At 38.3% G+C, this 18,937-nt stretch overlaps 1 protein-coding gene across 2 annotated transcripts in view; it reads right to left on the minus strand.

The window, feature by feature from the left end:
- COPB1 (COPI coat complex subunit beta 1) overlaps positions 1–18,577 on the minus strand; it is a 43,901-nt gene extending 25,324 nt beyond the window's left edge. The window contains exons 1-11 of one of the 2 annotated variants that reach the window (XM_032241023.1): positions 18,417–18,577; positions 17,582–17,729; positions 14,397–14,626; positions 13,510–13,679; positions 9,959–10,073; positions 7,520–7,612; positions 5,103–5,240; positions 3,963–4,082; positions 1,644–1,751; positions 1,413–1,559; positions 231–376 (exon numbers count right to left, since the gene is read on the minus strand). In XM_032241023.1, the coding sequence (XP_032096914.1) occupies positions 231–376; positions 1,413–1,559; positions 1,644–1,751; positions 3,963–4,082; positions 5,103–5,240; positions 7,520–7,612; positions 9,959–10,073; positions 13,510–13,679; positions 14,397–14,626; positions 17,582–17,672 (1,358 nt within the window). In that variant the 5' untranslated portion in view covers positions 17,673–17,729; positions 18,417–18,577. The remainder of the gene's footprint in view (positions 1–230; positions 377–1,412; positions 1,560–1,643; positions 1,752–3,962; positions 4,083–5,102; positions 5,241–7,519; positions 7,613–9,958; positions 10,074–13,509; positions 13,680–14,396; positions 14,627–17,581; positions 17,730–18,416) is intronic. The other variant, XM_032241024.1, reaches the window with a different exon arrangement.
- Positions 18,578–18,937: the final 360 nt, after the last annotated feature.

Genomic DNA, 18,937 nt, shown 5'->3' on the forward strand with positions numbered 1-18,937 from the left:
TAGAGATAATAAAAAATGGAGACACTGAGCTAAATCACTCCTAAAAAACTTATTTTAGGCCATAAATTATAGATTAACTGAGAGTGGCGGTAGTATGATGTTTGTTGTTACACTTGTCACATTTTGGCTTGATCATTCCCTCCATTCTATTTTCTATCAACTGACCCCTTAAAGATAAAAACTGATAAAATGCTTACTTGACCTTACATTTAAATGTATTTTAAACCTACTTGACAGATTTAATAGCATGAAAGACTTCAAGCATCTTCTCAACAATAAGCATTCTCAGGTTATCAAAACGCTGAATGGCTTCACGAACAAACTCCAAGACATCAGCAGCTGCTGCTTCATTATTGTCACTGAGAAATTCCATTAACTAAAAGAGAATAAAAAAGAGAAAATGGAACAAACAATTTTCCAAAAGAAACTTATCTAGGACAAGAAATAAATTAATAAAGAATATAATTATTTTTTTTTCTAAGAGACCCAGGCTGGAGTACAGTGGCACAATCATAGCTCACTGCAGCCTAGAACTCCTGGACTCAAGTGGTCCTCCAGCAGCCTCAGCCTCCCCAGTAGCTAGGATTTCAGGCATGTCACTATGCTTAGCTAATATTTTTAATTTTTTTTGTAGAGGCAGGGTCTCCCTATGTTGTCCTAGCTGGTCTTGGACTCCTGGTCTCAAGTAATTCTCTTGCCTAGCCCTTCCAAAGGGCTTGAATTATAGACATAAACCACCATGCCAGGCCCTTGAAATTCTTAATAATTTTCAAATACACAACAAAATGTAAATTGAGAGACTAGTACTATTATGTAAACAAAGTCACCATGACTTTCCTGTTTTATATGCAACAAAATTATAAAATTCACTATAAAAGATAGGCTAGAGACTAAAAACTCAAAATAAATTAATTAGATCCTCCTAAATTATAACTAAAATAAAATCATTTTAGAGAACACTCAGAGCTCAAAGGCAAAAATCAAATTATAATAACATACCTCACTTATCTGATAGTGACAGAAAGCAAAATATTTCTAGGTACATGAATTTTTCCTATAACTGATTCTTTTAAGGGCTAAAGCTATTTCAAATAAATATCTATTTGCCTTACTGAAAAGTATATACACAGTATAATTTTACTTTAGGTAACTATAACATCAATTAGAATAATATGCAAAGCTATTTCTTTAGTCACTGTTTTTGTTTTTTTGATGAATACGTAAATGAAAGAAGTCAGAGTCCTCATCCTTCTAAGCTTAAAGGTAGAGGCAAACATAAAGATCACTTCTGACCATGAGATTTAATGGTTCCAGACAGTTGAGATTTCTGGAGTTTGACTATCAAATAACTAGATTTTTAAAAAAATATTCTTTTAGAGAATTTCAAAATTAAAGTCATCAGAATTACATACCACAGGAATAACATTTGCAGCCATATCTGGAAATCGGACAGAACAGGAATGTAATGTTCGCACCAGGAGTTGTCTGTATTTGTCAGTATCTTCATGCTCAGACACATTATTTGTTTTTATCACTTCCTTCTTCAGGACAATAACCAGCTATGGAACAAAGCAAAAATAAGTGAGAGTTACATCATACTTAGGCCTGGTAGCTTAAAAAGTGCTCCCAGAATTTCGTTTTACCTCTTCAACATTCCTAGAAGAGACAAGATCCAGTGCTAACTGCAGAGTTTTCTTTCGTACTTCTAAGTCTGGCGTGCTTAATACTCTTAGGATATCCATAACCAGGTCCTTAAAAAGGACAAAAAAATCAAGAATTAACATTGATCTTTCTAGTCACAAGAAGAAAGTCTTCACTGCAGAACGGTGGGCTTTATCCATCATCACTTAAATCCTTTAATCAATAACAAAACCACTAGTGGTGGAAAAACTAGATATTTTGGCTCTCCTGATATACTGCAATATGAAATAATAGTACATGACACATTCAAACCGACAATGTTTACTCTAACTCTGTCAAGCTTTGGCCCCAACTTACAGTTAATATAGAACAAGCTAAAAAGCATAAGAAAGTAGTCATACACATCCATAAAGAGGGGCATTTTATATTATTACTGGTCTGGTCTCTTCAACAAATCAGTGTCATGAAAGAAAGATACTGTTCAAAATTAAGAGACTGAATGGGCATAACCATCAGGTATGATATATGGTCACAAACTGGACAAACTAAACAAAAAGGGCTTTTAGGAAAACTGGGAAAATCTTAAATATGGATGTGGTATTAGATAACACTAATAAATTATTAACAATTTTGTTAAGTGTGATATTATTTGGCTCCATAAGAAAATGTAACATTTAAAAGATGCAAGACAATTAGAAACTGATAAAAAAGCTCTAAAACATCTAACAATAAGCTCCTGTATATCCTTCACCTACATTTACCAGTTAATATTTTCCACATTTGCTCTTTTCTTTTTTTCTGAGATGGAGTCTCACTCTGTTGCCCAGGCTGCGGTGCAGTGGCAAGATCTCAGTTCAATGCAACCTCAGCCTCCTGGGTTCAAGCAATTCTATCCCAGCCTTCTGAATACTTGGGACTACAGTCGCATGCCACCACGCCTGGCTAATTTTCGTATATTTAATAGAGATGGGGTTTCACCATTTTGGTCAGGCTGGTCTCGAACTCCTGATCTCAGGTGATCTACCCACCTCAGCCTCCCAAAGTGCTGGGATTATAGGTGTGACCCACCATACCCGGCCCACATTTGCTCTTTACTGCTAATCACTGTAGTGTATCTCTCTCAAGGATAAGGATAATTTCTTAGATAATCACATTATAATTATGAGATAATTTAACATTGATCAATACTATTAATTAATATACACACTATATTCATATTTCTCAATCTGTCCCAATAATGTCCTTCATAGCAATTTGTTATAGCTCTTGTTGTGATCCAAGATCAGCATTGCACTTACTTGTCACGGGGTCTTATTTTTATAACCACTATTATTCTCATGGATTCAACAAATATGATGATAACTTTCTAGAATCCGATCATGTTTTATTCTCAATCAATTGGTATAATGATTTTCCAAGAAATATAAATTATATTCAAATTAAAATGAATATGTCACAATTGCTAAGAATAGTCGGCCGGGTGCAGTGGCTCACACCTGCAATCCTAGCACTTTGGGAGGTTGAGGCAGGCGGAATGCCTGAGCTCAGGAGTTCAAGACCAGCCCGGGTAACACAGTGAAATACCTTCTCTACTAAAATATAAAAAATTGGCCAGGGGTGGTAGCATGCGCCTGTAGTCCCAGCTACTCAGGAGGCTGAGACAGGAGAATTGCTTGAATCCAGGAGCTGGAGTGGCAGTGAGCTGAGATGGCACCACTGCACCCCAGCCTAGACAATACAGTGAGACTCCATCTCCAAAAAAAAAAAAAAAAAAAAAAAAAAGAATAGTCAATACAGTACAAACTGAAAAGATAAAAAAGATAATACCAATTCATTTTAGAATTTGTTTTTTTTTTGAGACAGAGTCTCACTCTGTTGCCCAGGCTGGAATATAGTGGCGCAGTCTTGGTTCATTGCAACCTCTGCCCCTGGGTTCAAGTGATTCTCCTGCCTCAGCCTCCCACGTAGCTGGGATTCCAGGTGCACCCCACCACACCCAGCTGATTTTTGTATTTTTAATACAGACTGGGTTACACTATTTTGGTCAGGCTGGTCTCGAACTCCTGATCCACCGGCCTCAGCCTCCCAAAGTGCTGGGATTACAGACATGAGCCACCGTGCCGAACCATTTTAGAATATTTTTTATGGTAAAGGTAATACCCCAAAAAGTAGTGATGACTCAATAGTTACACTTTAGCTGATCAAACTGTAAACTGCTCAGTTTTCAAGCATTTAGGTTAACCAAGATGGGCAAAGCTTGAGAATGACCTAAATTTGAAAAATATTTTATTTAATATCTCTCTGTTTCAGATAACTCTTACCTGTAGCACTCGTTCATGAGCAGGATGCTCTTTTAACTCTATCAAGCGATCCAGAACTATGAGTTTTACATTGTTGTCACTCTCCTTAATAATTAAATCAATGTAACACTGAGCAGCAGCCTATATAATAAAAGAAATACATTTTAAGAAGTTATTCATCTATCATAAGCATAAAATCTGAAAATAAGTACGCAGACGAATATGCCTCAGCCTTCAGAATAGCTGGGACTATAGGCAAACGCCACCATGCCCAGCTAATTTATATTGTTTTTCATCTTGCTCTGTCACCTAGGCTGGAGTGCAGTGGCACCACCATAGCTCACTGCAACCTCAAACTCCTGGCCTCAAACGATCATCCCACCTTGGCCTCCCAAAGTACTGGGACTACAGGCATGCACCACCACACCTAGCACCAGCTAATTTTTTAAAAAATGTTCTCTACAGACAGTGTCTCTCTTTGTCACCTGGGCTGGTCTCAAACTCCTGGATTTAAGCAATCCTCCCAGCTTGGCCTTCCAAAGTGCTGGGATTTTAGGTGTCAGCCTCTGCGCCTCGCCACACATGCAATTTTGACTCCCTAAAAACTTAACTACTAATAACCTACTGTTGGCCAGAAGCCTTACCAATAACACAGTCGATTAAAATATATTTTGCATGTTAAATGTATTATATAATGTATTCTTACAATAAAGTAAGCTAGAAAAAAGAAAATGTTAAATCATAAGGAAATTATTTACTGCATTAAGACAAAATAGATCATCATAAAGGTCTTCATCCCCAACCTCTTTACACAGTAGGCTGAGGAGGAGGGGGAAGAAGAGGAAGAGGAGGGATTGGTCTTGCTGTCACAGGAATAGCAGGGGTGGAAAAAAAGGCCATGTGTAAGTAGACCTGTACAGTTTGAAACTGTGTTGTCAAGGGTTAACTGTACTCTCATTCTCTATCTGCATCTATATATGTGTATGAAAGCAGGAAGGAAGAAGGGAAGATTGGACAACATAAGGCATCAAATCGTTTTATAAAATTTGTAGTTGTTTTCTCTGTGCCATATAACCACACAGTGAATTGCAACGTCACTAAATCACAAGTGCTAAGACAGAAATCTATCATCTTATCTGGCCCCAAAAGGAATCACAGTACCTTGATTGCAGTTGGTGCACTAGAGAGTGTCACTAATGTCCCAGCAGCTTCATATTTTACAGCAGGGCTGGATGACTGTAATAAGTTATAGATGCAGCGAATAAAACGAGCTCTTTCTGATGGGTTAGCATGACAGACCTAGAGAAGAAAACATTAAGACCTCAACTTATTTCAGGAATGCTGGTTTTCAAATGGAATTTTTTTAAGGATGTCGGCTTATGGGACACTAGTTTTCTCAATCTCAAAGCTAAGAACAGTTGTCTTATGAGGACAGATGAAAATGTCAGCCAACATAGGATGAGACACTATGACATAGCATTGGTAATTTCAGAAAGAAGTTAGACGCCAACAAAAACATAGATAAGAAATGGTTTTACTAGATAGGATAGTGTGAACAAAATAATTTTTACAGCTACTCACTCATTTATTCATCTTATCATAATTTATAATTTTTTTTTTTTTTTTTTTTTTTGAGACGGAGTTTCGCCCTTGTTACCCAGGCTGGAGTGCAATGGCGCAATCTCGGCTCACCGCAACCTCCGCCTCCTGGGTTCAGGCAATTCTCCTGCCTCAGCCTCCTGAGTAGCTGGGATTACAGGCACGTGCCACCATGCCCAGCTAATTTTTTGTATTTTTAGTAGAGACGGGGTTTCACCATGTTGACCAGGATGGTCTCGATCTCTTGACCTCGTGATCCACCCGCCTCGGCCTCCCAAAGTGCTGGGATTACAGGCTTGAGCCACCGCGCCCGGCCATAATTTATATTTTTAATGTTTCACAAAAGGTTTTCTGATGGCTTAAAATATGTGTATGCTATACACAGTGAAAGAGAAAAAGAAAATATAAAGTAACAAAAGCAAGGACACATTAACACAGTACACTAATGTGGGTACTGTCACAGGATATTAAATTTGGTTGTAAATTTTTATTCTGGATGCCAAAGAAAAACATGATGATGATATAAATCTCAATAGCTAATAAAAGCAAAATACTAGTTTTTCAAGCAAAAAAGGTAACACAGTTTCTCCAAGTACTACTACTTCTTAATGATATTCAATACTGGAGAGAAAACTACAAATTTCTATCCCATTCTAAATGCATCCTGATACCTTTACTTGTGAAGCAAATGTCCCTTATTTCTCTTTTGAAGTCAGTATTCGTATTAGATTTTCCTAAAATATAGATAGTCAAATCTCTATTACATGAACATGACTTAAAAGCTATCCCCATTTACTATAACATAGACCCTACTAAACAAGTCATTAGATAGCAGAGAACTGCTAATTTTGAGAACCTCAGTGGCATCCTAAACTACACACATGAATTAGAAAGAACTATAGGCTGGACGTGGTGGCTCATGCCTGTAATCCCAGCACTTTGGGAGGCTAAGGTAGGTAGATCACGAGGTCAGGAGTTTGAGAGCAGCCTGGCCAATGTGGTGAAACCTCGTCTCTACTAAAAATACAAAAATTAGCCGGACGTGGTAGCGTACACTTGTAATCCCAGCCACTCAGGAGGCTGAGGCAGGAGAATCGCTTGAGCCCAGGAGGTAGAGGCTGCAGCGAGCTGAGATCACGCCCTGCACTCCAGCCTGGGCAACAGAGTGAGACTCCACCTAAAAAAAAAAAAAAAAAAGAACTATATATTTATAGTCTTGGTTTCATCTTAAATTTCCAAAATCCTGGCATCTTAAGAGGAACCCCTTTCTTACAGAAGCAAAGACAGCTATAATCAGTGTGTCTACCATAGGTGTTTTGACCACAGTATTTAATAAAGCCATTCTGGACCTACATTTTGTTGGCCTCCAATGGATCAATAGCAAAGTTGAATCTTACTGTACCTTTTATCAGAACATTTACATTGTAATCAGCTCTTTCAAAGAATGTATCATACTAAAGTATTGCCAATGTAGTACTTCATTTAAAAATCCAAAACTCTTAACTGGTTTTAGATTTCCTGTCAATGCCTTACAATGTCATATTAATGTATTTAGTAGAGTTTTTCCACTCTCTTTTTCAAACAGGGAACATAACAAGTATTTAAGGCCTTTTTTTGCTTGATTTGAGTAGTCTCATATATGCTCAAGAAAATCTTGAATTTTATTCTAAAGCCTAATTCATAATCTATTCAGTGACTGGGAAGTTCACAATGATTTATTTGTAGCTGTACTGGCTCAAGCCATGGATTTTTATTGAAATCTTTATGGAGGTTTAGAAAGGATACAAGCAAGTATTCTACTTGGAAAATACAATAAACCAAAAGTAAAAGAAAAAAAAAAACTTTAATAGGCTATGCTATAAAATATTTATACTACTGAAATATATTATCCTAGCAATTATCATCCCAGAAAGAAACTAACCCTTAAACTGTCTTAAACTGCTGAGTTTATTTTACTCATCATAGATTGTCATTCTTACCTTATAAATCAGTTCAACAATAACCAACTGCAGAATATCTCCAAATGTTTGAACTTGATCAATACAAGTACTTAAGTAATCCAAAGCTCGATCCTAAAAAAATAAGAATATATTTATCATACTCCACCTCATTCAATAGAAGGACTTAATGCATCTTAAAAATATATACACATTACAACTCAATATAAAACAAATGAAGAGATTAGGGCAAAGAGAAACTAATATAGAAATAAAGAAGAAACCAAGAATAAAGTTAACATATAAAAGATATAACGTTAAATGTATTTTCTGGAAATGAGGCACAAGCCTGGGGTCTGATTTTCCAGCAGCTAAACCAAAGAGGGAAAACACTATGTGTTATGGGATTCAGGGTATCCATACAATCAAAATCAGTTGCTTAGGTGTATAGTTATTCCTATTACTGAGACCTAAAAGAAAAATCTCCTATGTGTTATCACATATCGGACACTGTGATATAGAGAACTACGATGTTGAAAACATCTCTCCAGTAAAAGTATCAATAAATCTTATTGGACTATTTCTATTTATGTCCCTCAATGTAGGTTAACAGCATAATGCCAAAAGCACTGGTTAGTAAAACCAATTACACAAGAGGACAAAACACTGTGGCTCATATAAGCAGCTTTCACAATCTTGTTTAGGAAGACAAAATGACATTATCGAATACCACTTCAAGTGCTCATTAACATGGCTACTATTAAAAAACACACACAAAATAACAAGTGCTGGAAAGGATGTGGAGAAGTTGGAACCCTTGTGCACTACCAATGGGAATGTGAAATGATACAGCTGCTGTGGAAAACAGTATGGCAGTTCCTAAAAAAATTAAAAATAGAATCACTGTATATCCAGTAATTCCACTTCTGGGTATATACCCACAGGAACAGAAAACAAAGTCTCAAACATATATGTGTACATCTATGTTCACAGCAGCATTATTCACAATAGCTAAAAGGTTGAAGCAGCCCAAGTGTCCACCAGTGGATGAACAAGTAAACACAATGAGGCATATATTTACAATGGGGTATTACTTAGCCTTAAAAAGGAAAGAAATTACAACACAGGCCACAACATAAATGAACCTTGAAGACATTATGCTAAGTAAAACGAGCCAGTCACAAAAGGACAAATACTGTATTATTCCACTTATATGGAATACTTAGTGTAGTCAAAATCACAGAGATAGAAAGTAAAATGGTGGTTGCCAGGGACTGAGAGGAAGTGGTAATGGGGAGTTTTTTTTTTTTTTTTTTTAGACCAAATCTAACTCTTTGTCACTCAGGCTGGAGAACAATGGCGCAATCTCAGCTCACTGCAACCTCCACCTCCTGGGTTCAAGTGATTTCTCCTGCCTTAGCTTCCCGAGTGACTGGAATTACAGGCGCCTGTCACCAGGCTTGGCTAATTTTTGTATTTTTAGTAGAGATGGGGTTTCACCATGTTGGGCAGGCTGGTCGAGCTTCTGACCTCAGGCGATCCGCCTGCCTCAGCCTCCCAAAGTACTAGGATTGCAGGCGTGAGCCACCACGCCTGGCTATTGGGAGTTATTTTTTAATGGGTACAGAGTTTCAGTGTTGGAAGACAAAAAAATTAGGGGATGGAATGTAGTGATAGTTCTACAATATTACAAATGTACTTAAAATCACTGAACACTTAAAAATGGTTAAGATGGTAAATTTTTTTGTTATGTATATGTTACCAAAATTTTAAATAACTGGGGGGGAATCCATTAAAGGAAGATCTGGGTGGAAAAAAGCGACAGTATCTAGATTTCAGAGGAATGGAAGGACTCCATATTTTTCAGTTTTCATGCATATCACTGCCCATATTTTGGTGATAAATATTGGCTAAAAAATTTCAAGGTTAGATGGCATCAAGATATACAGAGTAACTGCTAACCAAAAGTAGATCCATATACTTTAACCACCAGGAGACCAGGATGTAGAGTTGGCACCCACACATGAAAATTGAAGAGTCTAACAGGATACACATTTATACCAAAGGCCACCCTATTTCCACAGGCAAGGCTAAGGGTGTACCTATGCAAAGCTACTGTTTTTCTCTACTAAACAATTTTAGATCTATACCAACATAAGAAAGAACAGGTAACCAAAGCCCCAAGATAGAGGACCATAGCACACGGTCATAATAATTTTAATTTTTAAAAACTGTAAGGTGGTTGTTCTAAAATGCCTCTTCAATGTTTAATTGAAAAAAAGAATGCATACACATGCATTCTTTTAGAGAAAGGTTAAGAAAAAAATGTATTTTTATATAAGTCCAAAAATCTAAAAATATCAAACTATACAAACCACATGAACTATAAACAAAATTACTGACTAAAATCATGATTAAGCCTATGTAATACTTTTCTCACTTAAATACAGTTATAAAAGTATTTTTTAAAAAGTACTTCACCTGGTCTGCATGAATTAGCATCATAAATGCATTCCTTTTGCAACTTGCATCCTTCTCGTTCACCAGAAAATCATGTATCAGTTCAGGAGCATCAGGTATAAGATGTTCAAAATTTCTTTAAATAAAACAGGTAACATCCGTATTTAATAAAAACCTACTTTACAATTATAGTAACTCTCTGGACAATACCAAAGTTAAATTTAATCAAACTTTGATGTTCAAAATTTCTTTAAATAAAACAGGTAACATCTGTATTTAATAAAAACCTACTTTACTATTATAGTAACTCTCTTGACAACACCAAAGTTAAATTTAATCAAACTTTACAACATAAATGATTCTTATGCTTTTTAAGACTTTTTTTTTGGCTGGAGTGCAGTGGAGTGACATTGGCTTACTGCAATCTCCACCTCCCAGATCAAGGGATTCTCCTGCCTCAGTCTCCTGAGTAGCTGGGACTACAGGCATGCACCACCACGGCTAGCTAATTTTTGTGTTTTTTTAGTAAAGACGGGGTTTTGCCATATTGGCCAGGCGGCTAGTCTCATACTCCTGACCTCAAGTGATCCATCTGCTTCAGCCTCCCAAAGTGCTGGGATTACAGACAGCAGCCACCACACCCAGTCTGCTTTTTGAAACTTTAAATCGATTAGAATTGGGGGAAGGGAACACAAAGTTACACCTACACCTATTAAGTTATCAAATTATATGTTTTCTAATTCAATACAGAAAAAGCTGATTTATTCAACATGCCATCTGTTAACTAGTATCTCTAATAACTGTTGTACATACATTTTTTTTTTTTTTTTTTTTTCAGAATCTCACTCTGTTGCCCAGGCTGGAATGCAGTAGCATAATCTCAGCTCACTGCAATTTCCAACTCCTGGGTTCAAGGGATTCTCCTGCTTTAGCCTCCCAAGTAGCTAGGATTACAGGGGCCTGCCACCACGGCTGGCTAATTTTTGTATTTTTAGTAGAGATGGGGTTTTACCATATAGGCCAGGCTGGTCTCAAACTCCTGACCTTGTGATCCGCCTGCCTTGGCCTCCCAAAGTGCTGGGATTACAGGTGTGAGCCACTGCAGCACCTGGCCATTGTACATACATTTTGAGCATATCAATATATTAAGAATTACATTAAGAGGAAAAAAATAGTCCCTTGAATTTTATTAGTTGTGCTCGATATTTACTTACAGACTCACCTCTTCTTTTGGAAATTTAGAAATATTAGTATACAGAAGAGTGAACACTAGCTTCATGAAATCCATCAACTTGCTTCAACAATTATTAATTCACAGCTAGTTTTGTTTCATCTATATCATTGTCAAATTTCCCTCTTTTCATATTATTTTGAAGTAAATCACAGGCAGTATATCTTTTCTTCTGTAAATATACTGGTAGGTTTCTCTAAAATCAAGGACTCTTTTCTTGTTAAACTAATTAATTATTCCTCATCTTATCTCATGAAATAATTTCTTAATATGACATAGGCAGTGTTCAAATTTCCAACTGTCTTATAAATGTCCTCATTTCTGTATGTGCACTATGTTCCCATACAGACTACACAAATTCTAAAATTTGTGTAGTCTGTATGGGAACATTAAAGGAACTAATCTACATTATCAACCAGAATACCACTTGCCTTAACAGACAAAATCTAATAGTAAAATAACTATAAAATTATATCTTTTTTTTTTTTTTGAGACGGAATTTCACTCTTACTGCCCAGACTAGAGAGAAATGATGCAATCTTGGCTTACTGCAATCTCCCCCTCCTGGGTTCAAGCAATTCTTGTCCCTCACCTTCCTGAGTAGCTGGGATTACCAGCATGTGCCTCCATGCCTGGCTAATTTTTTATAGTTCTTTTTTAGTAGAGATGGGGTTTCACTATGTTGGCTAGGCTGGTCTCAATCTCCTGACCATGTTATTCGCCCGCCTCGGCCTCTCCAATTAGGAGTGAGCCACTGTGCCTGGCCTAAAATTATACCTTAACCAACAAATCTGCTGAAGTACAAAGATGCTTACAAAAATTACATTGTAGAGCAGGCACGGTGGCTCACGCCTATAATACTAGCACTTTGGGAGGCCGAGGCGGGCAGATTGCCTGAACTCAGGAGTCTGAGACCAGCCTGGGCAACATAGTGAAACCCTGTCTCTACTAAAATACCAAAAAAAAAAAAAAATTAGCCAGGCATGGCGGCATCCTCCTATAGACTCAGCTTTTCTGGAGGTTGAGGCAGGAGAATTGCTTGAACCCAGGAGGTGGAGGTTGCAGTAAGCTCAGATTGCACCACAACACTCTAGTCTGGGCAATGGAGTGAGACTTCGTCTCCTCCCACCCCCCCACAAAAAAATGACATTGTAGTTCTTAATGGATTGATACCTGTGACTGTAAAAACTAAGCATTCTAGCTTCATCTAACTGGTTCCTTAAGTTGGTTTAAAAACTCAAAATCTCAGCCAGGTATAGTGGCCCATGTCTATAATCCCAGCACTTTAGGAGGCTGTGGTGAGTGGATCACTTGAGGTCAGGAGTTCGAGACCAGGCTGGCCAACATGGTGAAACCCCGTCTCTAAAAAAAAACAAAATCTGGCTGGGCATGGTGGTGGATACCTGTAATCCCAGCTACTTGCGAGGCTGAGGCAGAAGAATCACCTAAATCTGGGAGATGGAAGTTCCTGTGAGCTGAGATCACGCCACTGCATTCCAGTCTGAACAACAAGAGCGAAACTCCGTCTCAAAACAAAACAAATAAAAATCCAAAATCTTCAGCTAAGAATTGGAATCAGAACTGTAGCCCTTCTCATTTAAAAAGCTCCCCCCCTCGCCGGGCGCAGTGGCTCAAGCCTGTAATCTCAGCACTTTGGGAGGCCGAGGCGGGTGGATCACGAGGTCAAGAGATCGAGACCATCCTGGTCAACATGGTGAAACCCCGTCTCTACTAAAAATACAAAAAAAAAAATTAGCTGGGCATGGTGGCGCGTGCCTGTAATCCCAGCTACTCAGGAGGCTGAGGCAGGAGAATTGCCTGAACCCAGGAGGCGGAGGTTGCGGTGAGCCGAGATCGCGCCATTGCACTGCAGCCTGGGTAACAAGAGTGAAACTCCGTCCCCCCAAAAAAAAAAAAAAAAGTTACCCCCTCAAACCTTCTAGTGGTAAAAAGAAAACACCAACATTCCACAAAAAGAATTATAAAACAAGGTCAAAAGTTCAAAGCCTATAGAGACTACGCAAGTGAACATATAAAGTGGCTTGGAGTAATATGGTTGAGAATGATAGGCACTGTCATAAACTGGAAAGTATATAGCTTATTTAACAGGGGTTACTGTTATTCAATTTCGGCAGAACGTTGTCATGTGGAAATTAAAGCCAGCGCTGCCAGATCTTTTGACTTTTCAATGTTGTTAATAAGAAAACATACAGTGCTGGCCAAACAAAACATATCTCCAAGCTATATTCAGTCCGTAAGCAACCACTTTAGAACCACTAGTCTAAAAGGTTGAGACTAAACAGTCCTCACAGAACGAAGCCAAAGCAGTATCTTTGTTTACCTATAGATGGTATAGATGGCCAAAACAGCATTTCTTCTAACATAGCTGTGTCGATGCTCCAAACATGCACGAATAGCTGGCATTAAAGGTTCTAGCAATTCTGCTTCTTTCAATTTGCAAAGAAAACGAAGAGTAGATCCTCGAATAAATTCATTAGGATGTTGAAGATCCTGATATAAAAATTTAAATATGAAATGCTGAGTTTTAGCTTTTTACAAAAAGAAAATTTTAATGCAAAACTTTCCAATGAAAAAAATCAAAATAAGCTTGATAAAGACCTAAATTAACAGACAATTTCCTTCATATTCTTGTTGACTGAATCAATTTTTACCTATCTCATCAATGCCTTACACGTATGTCTGTTTTTTAATTAATATATACACACAAAATGCATAGAAAATGTCTGAAAAGAGTGACAATAAAACTTCTTACAATAACTCTTTACAACTTTAATTCCAAATCTCTACAACTTACATCTTATCAAAGAATCAATTTGAAAAATTAAAATAAGGGGCCGGGCGCGGTGGCTCACGCCTGTAATCCCAACACTTTGGGAGGCCAAGGCGGATGGATCATGAGGTCAAGAGATCGAGACCATCCTGGTCAACATGGTGAAACCCCGTCTCTACTAAAAATACAAAAAATTAGCTGGGCATGGTGGCACGTGCCTATAATCCCAGCTACTCAGGAGGCTGAGGCAGGAGAATTGCCTGAACCCAGGTGGCGGAGGTTGCAGTGAGCCGAGATCGCGCCATTGCACTCCAGCCTGGGTAACAAGAGTGAAATTCCGTCTCAAAAAAATAAAATAAAAATAAAACAAAGCCCATTCTACCAATTTTACAATTAAATTCAAAGCAATATTCAGAAATAATTATAATTTGGTTTACCTTTCTGTATGCATCACATACAAGGATCATCTCATGTAAAAGTCTCCCATCTGGAGTTGTTTTAGGAACAATTTCCCAAAATACCAGAAGTAATTTCTTGATAGTGTGATCCTGAAGAGGTAGCACAAAACGAATGATGGTCATCAGAAGTCCAGGAAGTTTTTCACCATTCAGAATCATAATGATTACTTTCTTCAAAGCTTCAGTCTTTGACTTTACGTCTCCTTTTTCTGAATAAAAAATTAAAAAAAAAAAAGCACAATTATTTCAAAAGAAAACTCATCACATAAATTTAAAACCAATTAACAAAATAAAACATACCTTCTTACTTTGCTATCAGCAATGGTAATAAAAGTACAAACCCAAGTGACAAGAGTTCTCTACCTGGCTCTGTCACAAACAAGCTGTCTTTGCTCAAGTCATTTATCTCTGGATCTCAGACTCTTTATACACAATATGAAGGCAATAGTTTAGATTTCTGGTTCCTAACCAAGTTAATGTAGAAACTAGTCCCTTATCTCTCAACTTACTTTAAAATAAAATCTAAATGGATTAAAGCCTTAAATCTAAGACCTCAAGCTATGAAACTACTACAATAAAACATTGGGGAAAATCTCCAGAACATTGGTCTGGCCAAAAATTTCTTGAGTAATACCCCACAAGCAAAGGCAACCAAAGCAAAAATGGACAAATGGGATTAAATCAAGTTAAAAAGCTTCTGCACGGCAGAGGAAGCAATCAACATAATGAGACAACCCACAGAATAAGAGAAAATATGTGCGAACTACCCATCTGACAAGGGATTAATAACCAGAATACATAAGGAGCTTAAACGATTCTTCTTCTTCTTTTTTTTTTTTTTTTAAAGACATGGGGTCTTGCTACGTTGCCCAGGCTGGAGTGCAGTGGCTATTCATAGGCATGATCCCACTACTGATCAGCACGGGAGTTTTGACCTGCTCCATTTCCTACCTGGGCCAGTTCACCTCTCCTTAGGCAACCTGGTTGGCCCCCGCTCCCAGGAGGTCACCATATTGATGCCAAACTTAGTGCGGGCACCCGATCGGCATAGCGCACTACAGCCCAGAACTCCTGGACTCAAGCAATCCTCCAGCCTCTGCCTCCTGAGTAGCTGGAACTACAGGCACACGCCACTGCACCTGGCAGAGCTCAAACAATTCTACAGGAAGGAAAGAAATCTCATAATCTAATTTTAAAATGGGCAAAAGATTTGAACAGACATTTCTCAAAAAAAGATATACAAATGGCAAACAGGCATATGAAAAGGTGCTCAACATCACTGATCATCAGAGAAATGCACATCAGAACTACAATGAGATATCATCTCAGCCCAGTTAAAATGGCTTTTATCTAAAAGACAAGCAATAACAAATGCTAGAGAGGATGTAGAGAAGAGGGAACCCACATACATTTTTTTTGTGTGAGAATGTAAATGAGTGCAGCCACTATGGAGAACAGCTGGGGGGGGTCCTCAGAAAACTAAAAATAGAGTACCATGATTCAGCAATCCAACTGCTGGGTATATATCCAAAAGAAAGGAAATGAGTACATCAAAGAGATATCTGCAGTCCTGTTTGAGCAGCATTGTTTGCAACAGTCAAAACTTGAAAGCAACCTAAGTGTCCATCAACAGATAAATGGATAAAGAAAATGTGGTACATACACACAATAGTGTACTACTCAGCCATAAAAAAGAATGAGATCCTGTAATTTGGAAGAACAAAGATGGAACTGGAGGTCATTATGTTACATGAAATAAGTCAGGCACAGAAAAACAAACTTCACATGTTCTCACTTATTTGTGGAAGCTAAAAATCAAAACAAACTCATGGAGATAGAGTAAAAAAAATGATTATCAGAGGTGGGAAGGGTAGTCGGAGGGAAGTAGGGATGGTTAATGAGTATAAAAAAAAGTTAGAAAAAATAAGTTAGACCCAATATTTGATAGCACAACAGGGTAACTGCAGTCAATATCTGATTGTACATTTAAAATTAACTAAAAATATATATAATTGGATTGTCACACAAAGGATAAATGCTTGAGGGGATAGATAATCCATTCTTCCATGATGTTATGCACTGCATGCCTATGCAAAATCAAAGCATTTCATGTATCCCATAGATATATATACCTACTGTGTACCCACACAAATTAAACATTAAAAAAATAAAATTCAGGCCGGGCGCGGTGGCTCACGCCTGTAATCCCAGCACTTTGGGAGGCCGAGGCGGGTGGATCACGAGGTCAAGAGATCGAGACCATCCTGGTCAGCATGGTGAAACCCCATCTCTACTAAAAATACAAAAATTCAGCTGGGCATGGTGGCATGTGCCTCTAATCCCAGCTACTCAGGAGGCTGAGGCAGGAGAATTGCCTGAACCCAGGAGGCGGAGGTTGCGGTGAGCCGAGATCGCGCCATTGCACTCCAGCCTGGGTAACATGAGTGAAACTCCGTCTCAAAAAAAAAAAAAAATAAATAAAATAAAATAAAATTCAGAAATATAGTTATTTTCTTATTTGCAAAAATGCTTATAAAAATGAAAAGTTAAACCTTACTGGAAAACACATGTTTATTCCAGTGTTAAGTGTTTGGGTGGGTAACCCAAAGAACAAAGTTCTTTTTGGTTTTACAAGCTAAGTAACATGAAGTTAAGTGCACAATGGAAATAACATATTCCAATACACATCCTCAACCTGATGCCTAGAAAAAATAATCAGCTACATTAAATATATAGAACTGCACAAAAATTAGGACATTTTGAGGAATATCTAAACTACTACAATTTCTTTATAACCCAAAGAACAGTTATTTTGGTTTACAAGCTAAGTAACATGAAGTTAAGTGCAGGATGGAATTAATATATTCCAATATACATCCTCAACCTGATGCCTAGAAAAAACCATTAGCTACATTAAGTATAATATATTGAGCTGCACAAAAATTAAGACATTTTGAGGACTATCTAAACTATTACATAAACTGAGATGTTCTATTTCAAACAACCAATATTTAGTCTAAAGAAGTTCACATTTTTAATAAAACGTCTATTGAAGAGATCCTAGAAAAACTTAGACAAAAATTAAGCATTTCTAATTATAAAAGAATATGAAATATGAGGTTTTTACTTTTTTATTTCATTTTCAAAATAATATCAAAGTTTACCTAGATCGTTTTTTAAGCTAATTTCAGATGGTGGTTCTGAATCCATTGGCACGTTAATTAACGTGTAGCACACGTTCTCAGCAGCCGTCATGATTTCTGGTTATATTATAATCAATCCTCGATATAAGATTTAAGGATGTCAGAAAATCTAGAAAAATAAACACAGAGATATCATGACAATTTTTTTTTTTAACCCGCAAACCAGTAACTATAGTGATCTTTAAAGTATTAGAAAGGGCAGGTCAATCTATATCGTGTTCCCATAAAAATAAATTTTAGTAAAAACCACACTGTCAGCTCCAGCATAAGGTATATTATCTACCACTCCCTCATCGAATCCGGGTCCGGTGTTTGAGAATGTTGTACAGCAGAACGAAGGCCCACAGAGCAGTGACAGTCCCCCAGCCCCACCCCACAATGTTATGGAACATAAGATTTTTTACACAACACACAATCTGCATGCTCAAGTTAAGAGACCTTGTGCCTGAATACTCTGCCAAAACCCTAAAGCGCTTTATCGCGGTCCCTGGTGGGTTCCGACTTTTGCCTGCGTGTCCCTTAATCTGCGCGTGAAACCCCTACCTCTGCCCACCCGCTTCCTCCTCCCCTTCCTATAGCAAAGCAGACCTCGGCCAGAAAGGGTAAGCCTCAGGGTCTTGGGAGGGAAAAGACCCCTGGCCAATACAGAGGGCGGGATGGAGCGTCGGACTCGGAATTTCCTAGTCCCCCGCCCCCACCCGGTCCCCTCTGCCAGGCCCAGACGCAAGCGGCCTAGTTGCTCCCCTTCCTCATCTTCCATCTGGAGAGCCAGTTCTTCCGACTCTGCCCGACCCACCAAGCGTTCGGGATTGGAGCCTTGTGGCCCATTACCAGGCTCCGGGGGCAGTGGTTGGGGCAGCCGCGGAGCCCTCTACTCCAACTCCAACTCGCAGCAGCGGCGGCTCCAGAGTCCTCCGCTGACGTGGAAGGGGGTGGGGTAACGACAGAAGCCACAGCCACCTAGCACCTACGGCGACTCAGAGAGGACATGCTTTCTATGTGCAGCACTTGCGCGCTTCAAGTATACCCTATTTTCTTCCTGTTCTCTCGTCTAGGGGTGGATTAGGCCGCAGAGCAATGAAACCACTTATTTTATAGTTTCTCCTGCAAGCCGAGCGCTGAGTTAAGCACTGTCTCATTTAAAAGCTAACTGGAAATCGTTCCTTCTTACAGTAACAATCAAGGGGAGGAAGTGCTTGGAGAGAGGGAAACTTTTACAGGGCTGTGTTCCCGCCGTGAAAAAGAGCTCAGGACTGGAAAGTGGAAACGCAGGAATCCTTTTTCTTGCTCACCTGCTAATAAACTGGGAAAGTAACT

The sequence above is a fragment of the Sapajus apella genome, unplaced genomic scaffold (assembly GCF_009761245.1).
Source record: "Sapajus apella isolate SASKATOON/1434 unplaced genomic scaffold, GSC_monkey_1.0 scaffold47, whole genome shotgun sequence".
Lineage (NCBI taxonomy): Eukaryota > Metazoa > Chordata > Mammalia > Primates > Cebidae > Sapajus > Sapajus apella.